At 40.8% G+C, this 16,569-nt stretch overlaps 1 protein-coding gene across 1 annotated transcript; it reads left to right on the top strand.

Moving 5' to 3' along the window:
* Nucleotides 1-13,182, top strand: mcoln1b (mucolipin TRP cation channel 1b). Its single transcript, XM_006805061.3, has 13 exons — nucleotides 1-207; nucleotides 1,741-1,988; nucleotides 2,156-2,317; nucleotides 3,672-3,828; nucleotides 4,243-4,324; nucleotides 4,433-4,529; nucleotides 4,640-4,739; nucleotides 4,836-4,942; nucleotides 7,770-7,919; nucleotides 8,058-8,159; nucleotides 8,272-8,394; nucleotides 10,156-10,362; nucleotides 10,697-13,182. Exons 1-13 carry the CDS (start codon nucleotides 165-167, stop codon nucleotides 10,829-10,831), a joined length of 1,713 nt encoding a protein of 570 aa, XP_006805124.1. The 5' UTR covers nucleotides 1-164; the 3' UTR covers nucleotides 10,832-13,182.
* The last annotated feature ends 3,387 nt before the right edge of the window (nucleotides 13,183-16,569 follow it).

Genomic DNA, 16,569 nt, shown 5'->3' on the forward strand with positions numbered 1-16,569 from the left:
AAGCGGCGATGTGTTTACCTATGTGTCATCCGCAGACTGCGACAGCAATCGTCTTTTATTTTACGATGTAAACAAATAATATGAACCCGCGTCTGCTCTCTACTCGCTTTTTATGAGTGTGATGTACCCTTCCGCTGCTCCTGTGCGAACGTGAACGCATCTCCATGGCATCTTCTAGTTACACCTGCATCCAAGACAGCGCCACAGGTTTGGCAACATTCAGTCCTCTCTTTTAGTATCTCTCTTCACCTGTATCACTCTTTGTACCACGGATTGGTACGCATTTATTTGCTAGCATCATATTACGTTATTTTATTTTTCATGTATTTGTTTATTTATTTATTTTTAAAGAGGCGGGTCCATCTGTGAAAATTTGCTAAGGTGTGATATCGAACAATGAAAGAAACACGTCCGCTCCGTGTTTTTATTCACAGGTGACTCGAGGCTCAAAGGATCATTCCGCCGATTTTGGACATTTAAAGTTTTATTTTATTTTATTTTTTTTTTATTGTCTTGAAAATAAACGCTTTAAAGGTTTCCGCTTTGACATCTACAACCGGTGGTCCTTAAAATCATCACAGTTAGCGAGCCCAAGATGACGTCATCGAATAGCATGGGCAGTTCAGCCATATTTGTTTTGATGATAATCACATAAAAAATTTTCTACAGTCAAGCAATTTATAAAATTCGATTAAGAGACCCAGCAGGATAATTCGAATTATTTTTATCTTATTTCGACTTTGGGGGAATTACCATTCAGATACAGTATAAATACTGCCTGTCTCTCAGTCTAGTTGAGAACATGCAGTTGCAATCAGGGGAAGACTGCTGACTTGACAGGCTTCCCTCTATGCCAGCAGGATGAGCCACAGACAGCTATTTTGCTGTTCACAGAATGCATGTTGATAAAATTTGAGGAAGGAAAATAAAATGTCCACAAGCAACAGGGGTGACTGCAACCTTGAGAAAAGTCAATTCAAGGACTTGGCAGAGAACGGAGCTGCGAGTGTCACGTTCCTGCTGGAGTGGAGCACTTCATGCTTCTGACTGCCAAGCTTTATGGAGATGCCAATTTCCTTTTCTAGCAGGGTGCCAGTGGGTCCAAAACTACTACCAAATGGCATTTAGACACGTGCTTAATTAGCTAACCAATTGACCTGATCTGAAGGCCACACAGACGGAGATGAGAAACGTTGACCCCAAACACAGACGAGCTGAAGGCAACTATCAAAGCAACCTGAGCTGCAGTGACACGTCAGCAGTGTCAAAAGCTGATCGCCTCCATGCCACAGTAATTCATTATGAAGAACCAAAGAAGGATTCAGCGTATAAATAAACATGCTTTTCAGAACCTGGACTTTTATCTGTTGTAAACTCTTTTTTATTTAATGATTTTATGTAATACTCTAATCATTAAGATACTGGATGTTTGTTTTTCAGGAGCTACAAGTGGTAATCTTGGATCATGCTTGGATCATTTTTGAGCATTTACACATTTAAACATGAAAGTTATCCGCCAGCGTTAGCTTGATTATACTAAGCTGTGAAATTGCACCACATACAGGCAGGTAGACCAGCTAACACTACTGAGTAACAGAATTAAAGACACTCTCCAACCGCTTTTTCAGGATGAAAGGGGTTAATGTATATTGTCACTTGTTAGTAACCCAGCAATGTATAATGTCTTGAGTACCTCTTTAATGCTGAGCTTCTTTCCAAAATGACTGATTTTATTAACAGAGAAGGACAAGCTGCTCTCCTCCGTATCAGGCTATGGCTCCCAGGATCTTCTTGGAAGTGGCAGCTCCCCCCCTCCTACCCTGGTGGGCTCCAAGCTCCTCCAGCAGGAGGAAGAAGGAGAGGAGGAGGCCCTGAGGAGGAAACTCAAGTATTTCTTCATGAGCCCTTGTGACAAGTATCATGCAAAGGGGCGCAAGCCTTTCAAACTTGGCCTGCAGCTGCTGAAAATCATCATTGTGACTGTGCAGGTGGATACAGCCCTTTGCTTTAACATGAATACTCTGTAGGTTCAGAATGCAAATACCCAATCATGTCCTGTGTTTTATTCTAACTGTGCAGCGACTGCTTCTCTGCATTTGCCCGAGTGTTTCAGCTCATTTGTCTTGTGCCTGTGCTCTCTGGCTCTGTCTATTAGTTGGTGATGTTTGGACTGAGTAACCAGATGGTTGTGACGTTTCAAGAGGAAAACACAGCGGCATTCAAGCACCTTTTCCTGAAGGGCTACAAGGACAAGAATCCCCACGCTGTCCACACACAGATGGAGATGAACAGCCACATCAACTTTACCATAGAGCAGGTAGCCTGCTAATAACCATTTATTATTATGACCAGAATTTTGTTTAATATGCATTAATATGTGATTTCAGTTTACATTAGATCAAGGTTCAGAGGAATGATTTTTTAAGCCATGCATACATTAGATATGCTTGATATTAATAAGTGTTTTTTCATGGTATTATTACTTACAATGGACCCTAATACACTGTTGTAACACTGACTGCAGATTTCCACTCCACACAAAAACCCAACAAGACAAAGGTCAATCATAGGCTTGAGGGGAAAACAGGACTACTGCAAAGCTAGCTGAGCTATTATCTTTAGCAGTTGTATTGTTTACAATGTTTACTAGCTTAGCTTAGAATTGAGTGTGTGAATAAGCGCAGAAACACAGACTGCTCAACTGAAAAACCATCCAACACTGAACACACTCAGCTTGTTAAAGCTACCTCCTGATTTAGAGCAAGCTAATGGCTCAGTCACATGACCACAAATAGGAAAGCAACCTCCTTGCATCCATAAAAAAAGCAGCGGCTGCCTGGTGATTGTATAGATTTTTTTCACATTCTGCAACTGATTGCACAGGTCGCCCAGCAGGAGGCAACCTTTCTGCAAACAGTTTCAGTCTTACTTGGACTGTCTGCAGTCACTCTCAGAGAGATCATTGAAGGTTTGCAAATAACTGCTGTCTAATTTCTAAAAGCAGAAATGTTGCCAACATGTTGCCATCAGTCTGAATGACTCTTTGTCAATGAAAACAACTCAAGTGGGCTTGACTCAACTGGTTGGCAGCTGGTTGTATTGTGGTTATATTCCTGTAGAACAGGAACATTACTGAGCGCAGTTAAATATACATTTCTGTTAAATGTGAATTTCTGTTTATGTAGACAGCAACAGATGCGATTTCTGAGAATTTATCACAGTTATTTGGTGTATTACCAGAAACACTTTGCATGCAATTGCAGATTGAATCTTATGGCAACATTAATGCAGGTTTTAGTGACAGTGCGTGTACTCTCAAATTGTATTGTGTAAAAAAAGATATTGACAAAGTTCAACTTGGTGATAAATCGTAACATATCTTATTCCATACCAAGCACATAACACAAAGTTAATAAATGTGATAAAAATGCAATAATTTTTTATCGTAATTATATCAAATCTTGGGGTGTCTGGTGATTCCCACCTCTAGTAATTGAGACATATTTCTGGAAAGAGATGCCGCTGTCGTGTTGCCATCCTGACTGAACAGCGTTCTTTTTTGTGAGAGCTTCATTGTTACTTTCTGAACGTGAAAAGTTTAACATCGCATAAAGAAGACAGATGTTTTCTTGAGCTTAATTCCACCTCTCGGCTTCTCTTTCCCTCTTCAGTACTTGGCTCTACCTCAGATCTCACTGGGACGGTACGCTTATGTGCCGGGCGTCGGCGTTAACGGAAGCGCGCTCTCCCTCTGTCAGAGGTACTTTAGGAGGGGCACCATTGACCCCGTCAATGACACGTTTGACATCGACCCACATGTTGTCACAGGTAGGATAATCCTTCTTTTGATTTTGTTTTTCTTTATGTTTTAAAGTCTACTTGTTTGTTGCACGTCTGTCTGCACATTCTTCAAGTCCCAGTATTTCCCTTAAGGAACCAATAGTGTCAGTGAGTCACTGTGTTATTGCTCCAGTGCCCTGCAACTGTGCCCTACTTTTAAAGATTTGAGTCCTGTAATGAAAAACACAGACCTTTTTTTTTTTCCACTTTAGTAGCAAAATACCGTGTCCGGTCCTGGGAAAGGGGTTATTTGCGCACATCTGCTGATTTGGCAGATGGCTATGGCTAATGCATGATAAATGTAGTGGTAAAAATAAACCGTGGTGTGGCATTCATGTGATATGGAAAAAATCATGTATGACTTAGTTCCTCTTTTGCTATTTCTGATTTTTCTTTTTCCAGATTGCATTGGACTGGACCCACTGACGTACAGCGCTGCTCCAGGAAACAGTGACTACAAGAATTTCACTCTCCTGTTTTACAAGTTAGCGACTCTGTTATGTTTGTGTGTTTTGGTATTAAAGAGGTATTACTTTTCTTTGCAATGTGAATTCTGCACATTGAATCCTCAGCATGTCTCTTTCCTCCCCAGGCTGATCAATGTCACCATTGACTTCCAGCTGAAGGCCATCAACATTCAGACCATTATAAATAATGAAATCCCAGACTGCTACACCTTTGCTATCACAGTGAGCTCCTCTATGATCTCAAATTCAGTCAACATCCCACAGAATAGAAAAACTAAAAATGTTGTTTTTTTACATGCTAATTGTTACATGGTTCGTGCTTTTGTCGTCAGATTGTGATGGATAACAGGGCGCACAGCGGTAAAGTTACGATCAGTCTTCAGAACCGTGCCTCCATTAAGGAGTGTAAAGACCCTAATGTGACTGGACGTGGTGAGTGACTGGTGGTTAGGGGTGATATTTATTTACCTGCCGCTTCATTTATTTTAATTGCCTTTGATCCCTTTTATTTCTGTCCTCTTTTGTCAGCCGAGAATTACGCGCAGGAGTTCTTTGATGTGCTGGTGGCCATCGTCTGCGTGCTGTCCTTGCTGCTGTGTGGACGCTCCATCCTCAGAGGCATCCTCCTGCAGCATGTAAGAAAACTGGTCAATAATTTCTGTATTTTTTTGTTTTTGTGATGTTAGCCTATGAAATGGATATTTTGAAATGGATATTGCACATAGCACGACTGACATTGCCTTTTTGAAGCCATGGGTTTGGCATTTTGGCCGTCCCAATGTTTGCCTCTTTTGGGCGTGAGAACATATAACCTTACTTGGACAGGAGAACAGAGTGATAAGTTATCAGTCAACCTTAGCTAGCTTGGATACCAAGATGCATCCATAGAGTGCATGGGACCTTTGCACAGACACAAATACCTGTTAAATAGTGTTCAATGGCCTACAAAAGTGGAGCTCAGATAAGGACAGGCTGTTTGTGTATGTAACCGCACAGTAATGCACGAACACCATGAACACAAAAAAAGGAAGTGAAGCCTGGTCAAAAGATAGCTCCACCTGCCTGCCAGACTGTCTAGCTTTTTTAATAATGCATATATTAAGTCTTAATACAATTTACAGTAGTGAGTCTTGTCTCTTACAGCAAAAGTCTATTTTTATTTATATTTTGCTTTCAAGGAGACAGACTAGTAGTTTTGAGCGATAGTTCTCAAGAATTTCTTTCTTCTCTGGACATTCGCTGATTTTTCACTATTTTTTAGTTCAGTCCTTGTACCTGACCATTTTAAGAGTATTTTTTTTCTTTGTTAAGAAATACTGACCTATGAAAAAGTCACCTAACTCAAGGGATCAGCAGGTGTTGTCTCTGCACACCAAAAACCAGTTTGTTCCAACTTCTTTAGCTGAGTCTATGAAAAATATCACAGTTTTGTGACGAACACAAAACTATATTTTTATATCAACAAGGTGATTCCCGGAGAACTATTAGTGGAAAACGTTCCCTATCTTGGCATGCTGTGCAGTCACTTAAAAAACTGAGGAAACTGGACAAGTGGAAGACAAAAAGGGAAGTATCAGGCCTAAAAACCTGTCTACAGCAGCTCAACAGTATCTGAAAATCGTGTCTTAACCTCCTAAAACCTGAACTCTTTCATGGCATGTATTTTCAGTTTCTCTTTGCTCTTTGGGCTGATTGGAACCTGATGAATGTAAAAACAAAGAATTACCTGGGTTTTTTTGTTTTTGTTTTTTACCTGATTTATGTTTCTGAGAAAAATGAGATCCACATAAGAGGACATTTGCTTTAGATTTCGATAGAACAGTGGCAGTATAGTGTACTCGTAAGTGGATATCAGGCCCTTGAAGAGCAAAATTTAATACTTTGGTCTAGACAACCCAAAATGTGATATCCGCATATGTGGACGCCAGGTCCTAGGAGGTTAAGAAGTATGAAAAAATTCCAGCACAGACCTTCCACAGTACCTGAGAGATGCATCAGGTCCTTTATCCAAATTTGAAAATTTTGGTTCAAATGCTCATCAGTATGTACAAAGGAGGTCAGGAGAGAGGTACAACAATGAGTCTCTACAACTGTAAAGCATGGTGGAGGCTCTGCCCGGGTTTGGGTTGCATGTCAGCCAGTGATGTTGGATATCTCGTCAAAAACCGATGAAATTACGAACATAGAAAAGTAACATCATCATCATATTTTGATCCGCCATTGTTAAAGCATCTGATTGGCAACAGCTTCATTGTTCAGTATGACAAAGATCCCAAACACACTGCTAGTGTAGCATACCTGGTCATACATGGTCATACCATTGGCTTATCTACTCTATTTCCATGTATGTTTGCACATGTTTCAATAAAGGTTTTCACCTATTTTACTCACAAAATATAAACCAAAAAAAAGAGGGGTGACTCAAGGTGAGATATTTCCAAATTTAGGAGGAAAATATGCTACAGAGACCAAAAGGAGGCTCTAGAAAGTTTCACTTCTCCTCTGATGTCTTTCAAAATGGGACCCCAAGTGGACTGACCACTTGAAGCTGCAACTTTTGTTGAGGTACTAATTAAGAGTCTGCATTGCACTCGTACACTTTATGGATAACTTAGCACTTCACCCTCTCATCCAAATACAATCGCATTGGTTACATTAAAGCCTCAAATCGGAGTCTAAAACCAGTGGGTGAAATACATCTTTCACAGTGTCTGTGGAAGTGAACCCCTTTTACAGCCAGCCTCAAGTGTCATTTGGTGAACTGTAGTTTCTTATGGTGTCATATTAACAACCAAATGAGGACACATAAAAAATATTGCCAAGAGCAGATGTCCTTAATATGGCCATCTCAGGTACACAGCACTACCTGTGAGCACATAAGCCCCGCCCACCTGCTGTTAAGATCTTCTGTTTTTCAAGGCAGCCAATCAGAAGAAAGTTGGCTTAAAGGTAGAAGCAAAAAAGTTTCAGTGGATGAACTGAAGTGCTGCAAAGAGACCCAGGATGAGATAAATTGTTCTGAACAGCAAATCGTGCAAAATGAAAACCTCAGAAAAAAAAATATCGAGCCGCAAATGAGCTTTCAAATCTTTATCATTACATTTGTCAAGGGTGCAGTGTATCAAGTTAGTCATCATGCGTGAAATGTGATTACAGAAGTTCCGATTTTTGCTTGCCACCGTGAAAGATGAGACTGGTCTGCACTGCTTGCTCTGCTGGATTGTCATTTTTCTAAGCGCTTGCCTGGAGGCCGTGGCGCTAATGAGATCACAGCAAAAATTACATCCTGCAATACAAACACTGTTGCCCCCTGATGCCATATATTCAACACATATAATTTCATAATGATAACAGTCACACAGGCAAAGAGAAGTAGTTAAATGCCTTTCACGGTCTCCCAGTTTTCCAGTTGTGTGTATCACATTTAAAGCCCCATTGATCATCTCCCATCTCCTTACCCAGGAGTACGTGCAGTTTTTCAAACACAAACTGGGCCGCAGCGTGAGCTGGGGAGACAGGATGGAGTTCATCAACGGCTGGTACATTCTGCTCATCGTCAGTGACACGTTCACCATCATCGGAAGCTTCATCAAAATTGGGATAGAGTCCAAGGTAACATGATATGAGAGGGTGTGCAGCTTTGTGCACACTGTAAAAGAAGCTTCTTCTTTTTTTATTCACCTACTAAGATGTAAAATTCCCAGTTTTCAGCAAGTTATGATAAGTAATGATGTCTTCCTTGTGATGCAGAATCTGTCATCATATGATCTTTGTGGGATCTTGCTGGGAACATCCACTCTGCTGGTGTGGGTGGGAGTCATCCGCTACCTCAGCTTCTTTCAGAAATACAATGTATGTCAAGCACACACACACAAATACGGAAAATATTATTTAACACAGTTTTTTTAATATAATATTTTAAAATGCATTTACAGTTAGTTAATTTTGTCTCTTTCTCCCACAGATCCTGATTGTGACTCTAAGAGCTGCTTTTCCCAATGTCATCCGCTTCTGCTGCTGTGCGGCCGCCATTTATTTGGGATATTGCTTCTGTGGCTGGATAGTGCTGGGGCCCTACCATGCAAAGGTAATGCACGCACACACAGCTGTGTCTCTAAGCAGGAGTGAGCAGGCGTGAGTCACTCAGAGCAGAATTGCATGTCAGAGCATCCTAATTATGATAAACTGCCTCCCAGCATGTCATTTTTTAGCTATGTATAATTAATGGGAGGAGAAAATTGATAGTTATTAAATATGAATCAGGCAGCATTTTGTTAGGATATTGCTTTTTGCATGCAAGCAAAAATAATGTAATCAATTCTTGTGGAAATATATGGAGGGCCAGCTTTCCTGAAATGAAAAACAAAATGAATAAAATGAAATAATTAAATGACTCAATAAAAAAATAAATATGCTAATATGTGCATCAAAAATACCGTACATTACCGTATTTTTCAGACCATAAGGTGCACCGGATTATAAGGTGCATTAAGCGAAACAAAACAGTCAGATAAGTCAAACTTTACTCAACTAATTCTTCTTGCTTCCTCCACTTCCATACCATTGATTCATTAACCTCCTAAGACCCGAACTCTTCCACGACATGCTTTTTTAATTTCTCTTTGATATTTGGTCACATTGGGGCCCGATGAATGTAAAAACAAAGAATTACCAGATTTTTATTTTACCTTATTTTTGTTTTTAAGAAAAATAAGAGCCACATATGAGGATATTCTGTTCTATCAAAAAAAATTTATAGAACAGTAGCAGTATAATGTCCTCGTTAAGTGGATATCAGGCCCATGTAGAGCAAAATTGAGTATTTTGGTCTAAATAACCCAAAATGTGATGTCCACATATGTGGACAGCAGGTCCTAGGAGGTTAATATTACATTTTCTATTCCCATGTTGTTGCAGTATATTAATGACTAACGTTGTATTGTGGATAGATTATTTCAGTTGTTCCCCTGACTGAAATTTGGTCCGTTTACAGCATCCTTACATCATCCTGCATTGCATTTGCATTTGTCCATAACCGTCGGGAAGTTAACATTTATTGAGTGGAAAAAAGTTAGCGTTTATCCTCCAGCTTCACTGTGTTTATGTTATGCTAACATAGCTGTGTCACTAGCGATCACATAACACATCATTATATACCAGCTAGCCCAACTTCAGTAACCCTACAAAGGTCACTGGTGTTTAGTTTTCTGTCTTCATTTATGTTGGAAGTGATAGCAGAGCTGTACGTTTCTCTCAGTCAGAACATGCTATATCATGTTTAGGTGGAAACTAGCGAGCTAACTTCCTGCTAACTTCTAACTCTGTTAAATTGAATAAATTCTGTTTTCATGGATGCCTGGATGTTAAACTTAATTGTTACACCTGGTAAAGCAGCAACACTGATTATTTTATTAAAGATGAAAGAATTTAGACAGTTTTTAACTCTCAGTGTGCCTCAGTGTTTGTTTGACTTTGGGACCTGAAGGCCATCAAGCGGTGCAGCTTCATAGCTTACCAAAGTCGTGCTAAAACATGTTTTGACAGATTTTTGAGTGCCGTGTGCCACATAAAATTGGTTTGAGGTCAGTAAGCACACCCAGAATTCATATATAAGGTGCGCCGGATTATATAGCGCACTGTCGGTTTTTGAGAAAATGAAAGGATTTTAAGTGCGCCTTATAGTCCGAAAAATACGGTAATTCAATGAATGTGAAATTTGCCTTTCACACAGAAACATTCTCTAGAAGTCAATTTTGTAGTCCGTGCCAAATAAATAAATAAAAACACGGTAACACTGCAAAACGTTCCTTTTTAAATGATTGTGCTAACTTGGACTCCATGTATCCAGTTTCGCTCCCTGTCCATGGTGTCAGAGTGCCTGTTTTCTCTGATCAATGGAGACGACATGTTTGTAACATTCGCTGAGATGGAGCACAGCGGCACGCTGGTGTGGACCTTCAGCCAGATCTACCTTTACACCTTCATCTCCCTCTTCATCTACATGGTGCTGTCGCTCTTCATCGCGCTCATCACCGGAGCTTATGACACCATCATGGTACAGTTGCTGCTTTGTTTCTTTATTATACTGTTGGGTGGTGGTTTGAGTGCTTTTTCTAATCATATGAATTGGGTCACAGAAATGCTAAAATCTAAAAACAATTTTTTTTTCCCATCAACGTCTCCTCTACTTTGCCAATTTCCCAATGCCAATCTGCTAAATCAAGATAATGATCATACTTATTGGTTAATACTGGTAAATGTGAGCCTACATTAATGCAGGATACTTGTGCAGTTATGTATTGATTTATTTTTACCAATAAATACGGGGACTTTATTTAGTAAGTGACAATAGCAGTTTGAAAATTTGCAGCTTTTTTGTCTTCCTGCAGGCCCAAACACAGGAGCAGGCACACATCACAGATCTACATGCATTCATTGCACAGTGCACGGACACGCCCAGTTCTGGCAAGTTCCGTGCACCCGAAGCCTCATCGTGCTCCTTCCTCTGCTGCTGTGAGTGGTGAGGACAGTGACCTAGTAGAAGCACAGAGGGAGTAAGCAGTGTGTACGTTGAAGGACACGGGAGTCTTTCTTTCCCCCATCTTTAAAGCACCATATTTCCACTCCAGTAGCTGACTGCTATTCCACTCCTTTTTCCAGACACCCAGCAAAGAGGGACGATTAACGTCTTGAGGCAGAACTGAGTGACCTTGGACTACTTTGTCCCCTGCTGACCCTGTTTGAATTTTGCATTTTAATTTGTGCTGGAACGGTAGATTGCACTGAACACTTAAAGGCCCAATTACCTGCTTCAGCTTTTGTACTGTACTGTATGAATAATTTATTGTCTTTCTGACTTGTCAGGTTGGTCAGGCTTTGATGGCTAGAAGCATAATGTCGGTAAACAAAGGCTGGACACCGGGTCTGTCGGGTCAAATTAGGATGCATTTTTGCTTGAATGATCCACCATTTACAGGGTTTTCATGATCATTTTATTATTCGCATGGCTACTTAGGCAAAAGGATTTTCATACATCTTGATTATGTAAATATATGTATGTCTTGTGGATTTTAGGCATAAGGGTGAAGCCAGGCAAACTGGAAAAAAAAAGATTGATCATTAACTGCAGTACATGTGCTTTGGCTAACAGTCAAGGTCATTCTTCCACTCCAGTTCAGTTTGCTTGGTCCTCATCTCCATTGTTCACGTTCTCCTGTGACTGGAAGGAGATGATAGCCGTGTGAGGAAGGACAAGCCCTGCGGCCAACCGGCTAGTCATCAATATGTATGAACCATTTTTGCTATGAGGTGGCAGGTGTAGGTCTGTGCTAATGCACTGCAAGCCAGGGTGTGCTTAGCTAGAACATGTGAGGTTAATGTGCTGCCTTACAAACACACAGTAACTACTGAAGATGCTAAATAATTTTATGCCTTTTTATGTTAATTGGTAGTAGACCTTTTTCACAGCAGCCTTTTAGCAATGAAATATGTAAATGTAGGCGTTGTCTAATGACATCAGTGATTTTTTTCCCCTTAATACCTGCATTTATGTTTATATTTAATGTCAGAATGGCTGCGCTAAAAAAAATCTTTAAATTTGTTGTAGCTGTTAGACTAAGAAAAAAAATGAAGGAGACTTTTCAGTACCCAAATGAATTTTTGATTCCCCTTCCCTCTCTTGTTCTTTTCAGCCAGTGACTTTTTAAAGGTTTAAAAATACATTCAAATGTTTGATTTAAATGTAGCTGAACCACGTGATCTCACAGGAATTGCTCTGGTTCTGTTTACTGCTACTCTGCTAAGCTAGGCTAATTTTGTTTTAGCAGCATTTGTTTAGCGGGTAATGTTTTCTTACCCTTCCCCATTACAGTATTGACTTATTTTTGTATAGTTCAGTTACTAAGATGCCGGATTATCAAAACTGAATTTTCATTTTCTAGTAAATGAGAAGAAGTTGGCTAAATTCGCTTTAACTAAGGCAGTTTTGGCTAGTAGCTTTTATAGCTACGTTACAGTCACAAGACTTTGGTTTTAACTGTTCTTGTTCATTTTTACTCTTTCCCCCCTCATTTCTTTCCTAATTACACAGCTGTACAGTATAACAATATTACAGGGAAAATCTCCAAAAGTCAAATGCCAGTCCAAACATCTTCCTTTCTAATATTTCTTGAAATATATAGCTAATACTTTTTGTCTTTGTATGCTAGTTTGGATTGTAAGCAGCATAGTTGTGTCTCTATTTTATATAATGGTTCACTTAGACTCTTTCTGTTGAAGCTATGTGGGAAATGGCTCCATTATTTTATTTATGAATGGATAAGGACATCTCTTGAAGTACCTATATAAACTTGAAGTAGTGGTGAAGATGCAGTATGCTGCATAGGATGATATGAACGGCTTTCAGTGCACAAAAACTGGATCAGAACAACGGGAACAAGGGGTTTTGAAATGCAACAGATATCTGGCATTTGTATTATTTTTAATGTGAACTGATTTGTTTTCTTTGATATTGTTTACAATTATAAAGAGGGTTTTTTTTAAGTGGCATTTCTGCAGACGTATTTATTTCCTTTTAATTAAAGACCGATGCACAACTTAGAACAGTGATATAATGTGCCACATAGGAGTTGTATATCACAGTGGAACAACGCACTATAAATGCAACATGTTTGTTAGTGTTCTCCTGACACTTGTGGAAAAGCTCTTTAAGTCTGTTTTGATTTAATGGGAACAGCTGTGCACTGTTTATTTGGCTGCTTTTTTTCATGCTGTCTTAATTATTTTTTACCTAATTTTGAGAAAGTGCAAGATTGCCAGTCTGAGGTATTTGTACAGGTTTTTACTTTCTTTTTTGTGAAGATGTTGTCTTCTGAACGCAAAATAAAAAAGAATTTAAAAAATGTCGTGGCTCGGTCAGCACTGATGACATCTCTTGGACTAATCCTAAATAAATTGGGCAATTTATGTGAATGAAAACAAATAACACAATATTTTCATTTCAAAATGTCTGAAACTTAGCAGCTGCAAAGTTTAAAAAATAAACACTTGCACTGCAGTCTGATGAACTTGTGCTGTGTTGTGGTAGTCTGACACCACTAGAGGGAGAGAGCAGGCTCTTGTCTGAAGCCAACTGCCAACCAGTCACAGGAAATCTATGCAATACGAAGCAATAAGGAAATAACAGGAAGCCAAAACACAGGCACTTTGGTGGATAAGAGCGGGGGGATAAAACATCACCCTTATAAAAGCTAAATTACGCTGAGTAGAGTACTTAAAACTTTGAGTCTGCCATAATCACAAACTACCTTGCAACTCAGCATGAAATAAATAGAGGAAGCGGGCGGCTGTTTCAGCTAAATCAAAACCACACAGTGAAGATGGGAAGTAGATAGCATGTGATAGACTAAGATCAAAGCAGATGCTCCTCTTAGTGAGGTGAGCTGCTACAGCTTTCCAATATCCTCAGAACCTGCATCAATTATTCACTCAAAGATGCAGCCAAGGGCTGGCTGAGGAACTGGCCAGCCTGCTCTTAACATCATCAGATTTTAGCCTGGAGCTGATTAAACAGTCCCAAAGAGAAAGCAGGCTGCAGGGCAAAGCCTTGCAAATGGCTTCTACCTGGTCAACTATATTTGCATGCCAAATATAGTTGACCAGGGCCTTTTTGAATAAAGGACCAGAGCAAAAACCACAGTGGATATGAATCCTTGCAACGAGATATGACTGTCACTATCATCACTATCGTGCTCTGTGGGCGACAGATACACACAAAAGAACACGCCTGCTGTGTGATGATGGCGCATTAATGAGGGTCTCGTTGCCTTCCTTCATCACATGTTGCCTTTTAGTGGCTGTAGAAGCATCCTGTATGTTAATGACATGCAGTGCTGGCACGTTGTTGTCTTCAGGGAGTCCACGCTGTGCACAGAGAGCAGCAGCTGCACTGGCGTGCGCTAACCTGCATCCGCTTGGTATTTGTTCACACGTACACACCCTGTTTGTGAGATAATGATATTCATGCTATTGGAGTGTGAAGTGCTGTGCAGGGTGATCGCTCTCATGCATTTGGGAGACACTTGTCTGAAAAGGGGGTTGATTTGTGAATATATTTAGGGGAAAATAAAGGGTGTGTCTCTTAGTGCCAGCTGCTTTCCTGGGTGGCTCGAGAGGGCTGGCAGCAGTGGTGTGCTATACTGCAGATTTTGATACTGATCAGATAACAAATAAATGGCGCCGGTGTTGCTGATACCATTACCGATGATTTTTACTCATAAAGACAGCTTATGTACAGGAGAGCAGTGCGCCATGATTTATGAGATGAGGTTTATTTTTTAAAACAAAAGACAAATGTGCAAATTCTGAGCCTACATGTTGCTGCTCAGTACCGCTGAGTCATGTGACTGCACCACAACTAAAAAAAGCAGAGCAGGGAGGAGAGGGCAGCGCAAAGTGTGCCAGCAGGAGAGGAGCGGTGTTTGCACAGACATGTCTCCTTCTGAAATTAGAGGAGACAAATAAGCTAAAGCATCGATCCTGTTGTGATGATATTGATCTAATACCAATACCGGTGTTGGTATCGATACTATCGACATTTGGATCAATCTGTCCAACCCCTAACTTGCAGGTGGTTCAGGCATCCCAGAAACATCATCACACCAAACCCTAACCCCATAACCCTAACCACAACCACATGCAAACCCCCAACCCTAACCCCGACCCGTTTTTGTTTGTTTTTTCCACATTGGAAATCTATGACATCATAACAACATGACTGGTGACTTGCACTGCTGAACCTGGACCAACATTAATTGTAATGACACAGGGACGACACCAACACCGGGATGCATCAGATACACTCGAGATTCAGACCTCTGTGCAATCTGACTGTTACATGCTGGAATATGTGAAACACAATTAGAGCATGCCTGTATCTGCTGCTTGTTAAATAACTAATGTGTTGTGTAAGAGTTTTGCAAAAAAGGTAGCAGACTCTTGACCAGCGGCCAGATTTGTTTGGTTTTTGTTGATGGGGGGGTTTGACTGAGCGCCAGGCCCTTTTGTGCTGCAGCCGCCCCAGCTGGACTGCGGGCTGTGTGGACAAAAAAACAATGAGGTAAATAACACGGGAACTGTGCAGCAGGGTACACGGCCCTGCCTCTTCCTGTCTCCGGTGCCGCACACCACCGCCTTCCTCTCTTTGTTGCACCCGGTTGACCATGCCAATACGTCCGTCAGCATCAACTTAGCAGGCATCGAACGCACCCGAGTCCCTGCCTTCCTCCTGGTCTCCTTCCATTTAGTTGCATTCTTTATTGACGTGACAAAATTCACACATTTCTACAGTATGTGGCTGGAATCTTCATCTGTCATTTAAATAAAGAAAACAAAAAAACAACTAACTAATCTTGCAGGATTTCTTGTTGGTGTGAGACAACACAACACACCCTCTTCAAACTGACAAATCTGAGGTCAATCCACTTTGCAGGAAGAGAAACAAAGCTTCCTCTGGATATCTGATCGAGAGGGATAAAGGGCGATAACAGGTTTTCATGCAAGCAGGTGATCGGCGTAGTGTCATACATTGAGTCATACGTTTCCGCCCTGAGCTCAGGCGAGAAACACAAGCCTAAATAAATCTCACCTCTGCAGCACTTGGAAAAGGAAGAGCACACCACAGGCTGGACATGAAAAGAAGCCTGTCTTAGACCAGCACACAAAAGCCTGGCTCATGCAGACAGGAGGCAGGCGGCTGCTGGGAGCTAAGCAGCAGAGGCAGCAGCAGCAGACAGGCAGACATACAGACAGACAGGCGGCATGCCCACCCAGACTGTGTCTGATGAAAAGCTCTGTTCTGGTGAAGAGCACGCTGCACAAGAAACAAAAGCTTTTCAGGGAATGAAACAATGCCCTCCAGTATCTGTTTGTGACTTGAGAGAAAACGTGCAACTTTAACCAAAAGCCAGACACACTCTATGCTCTGCTCTTTAGTTGCCCTTTCCTTTCCCGCTGGCTGCCTCGCCCTTTTCAATTAGTGTCATCCAATTTGAGATTTGTTCGCTCCAACTGGGACAGGCTGACGTGACGGGCAGGTGGGCATTTGGGATCTGGCTGGTGGAAATGTGACTTTGAGGACAAAAGAATGTGCAAGACCTTCCGGCAAAAACAAAAGAAATGTAATTTCAATTTGGAAACGCCTTGTGGGAGATGAACCTGTTAAGGAGAAACATGAAAAATATTCCAGATATTACAATCAACAGGT

This window comes from Neolamprologus brichardi, chromosome 4, assembly GCF_056152115.1.
Source record: "Neolamprologus brichardi isolate AB-2024 chromosome 4, ASM5615211v1, whole genome shotgun sequence".
Taxonomy (NCBI): domain Eukaryota; kingdom Metazoa; phylum Chordata; class Actinopteri; order Cichliformes; family Cichlidae; genus Neolamprologus; species Neolamprologus brichardi.

What these genes read in the sequence shown, in the direction of transcription:
- mcoln1b (XM_006805061.3), top strand. Translation starts at nt 165, where the DNA reads ATGGCATCTTCTAGTTACACCTGCATCCAAGACAGCGCCACAG. An exon ending in TCATCATTGTGACTGTGCAG is followed by an intron (nt 1,989 to 2,155) that starts GTGGATACAGCC and finishes TCTGTCTATTAG; the next exon opens with TTGGTGATGTTTGGACTGAG. An exon ending in GAGCTTATGACACCATCATG is followed by an intron (nt 10,363 to 10,696) that starts GTACAGTTGCTG and finishes GTCTTCCTGCAG; the next exon opens with GCCCAAACACAGGAGCAGGC.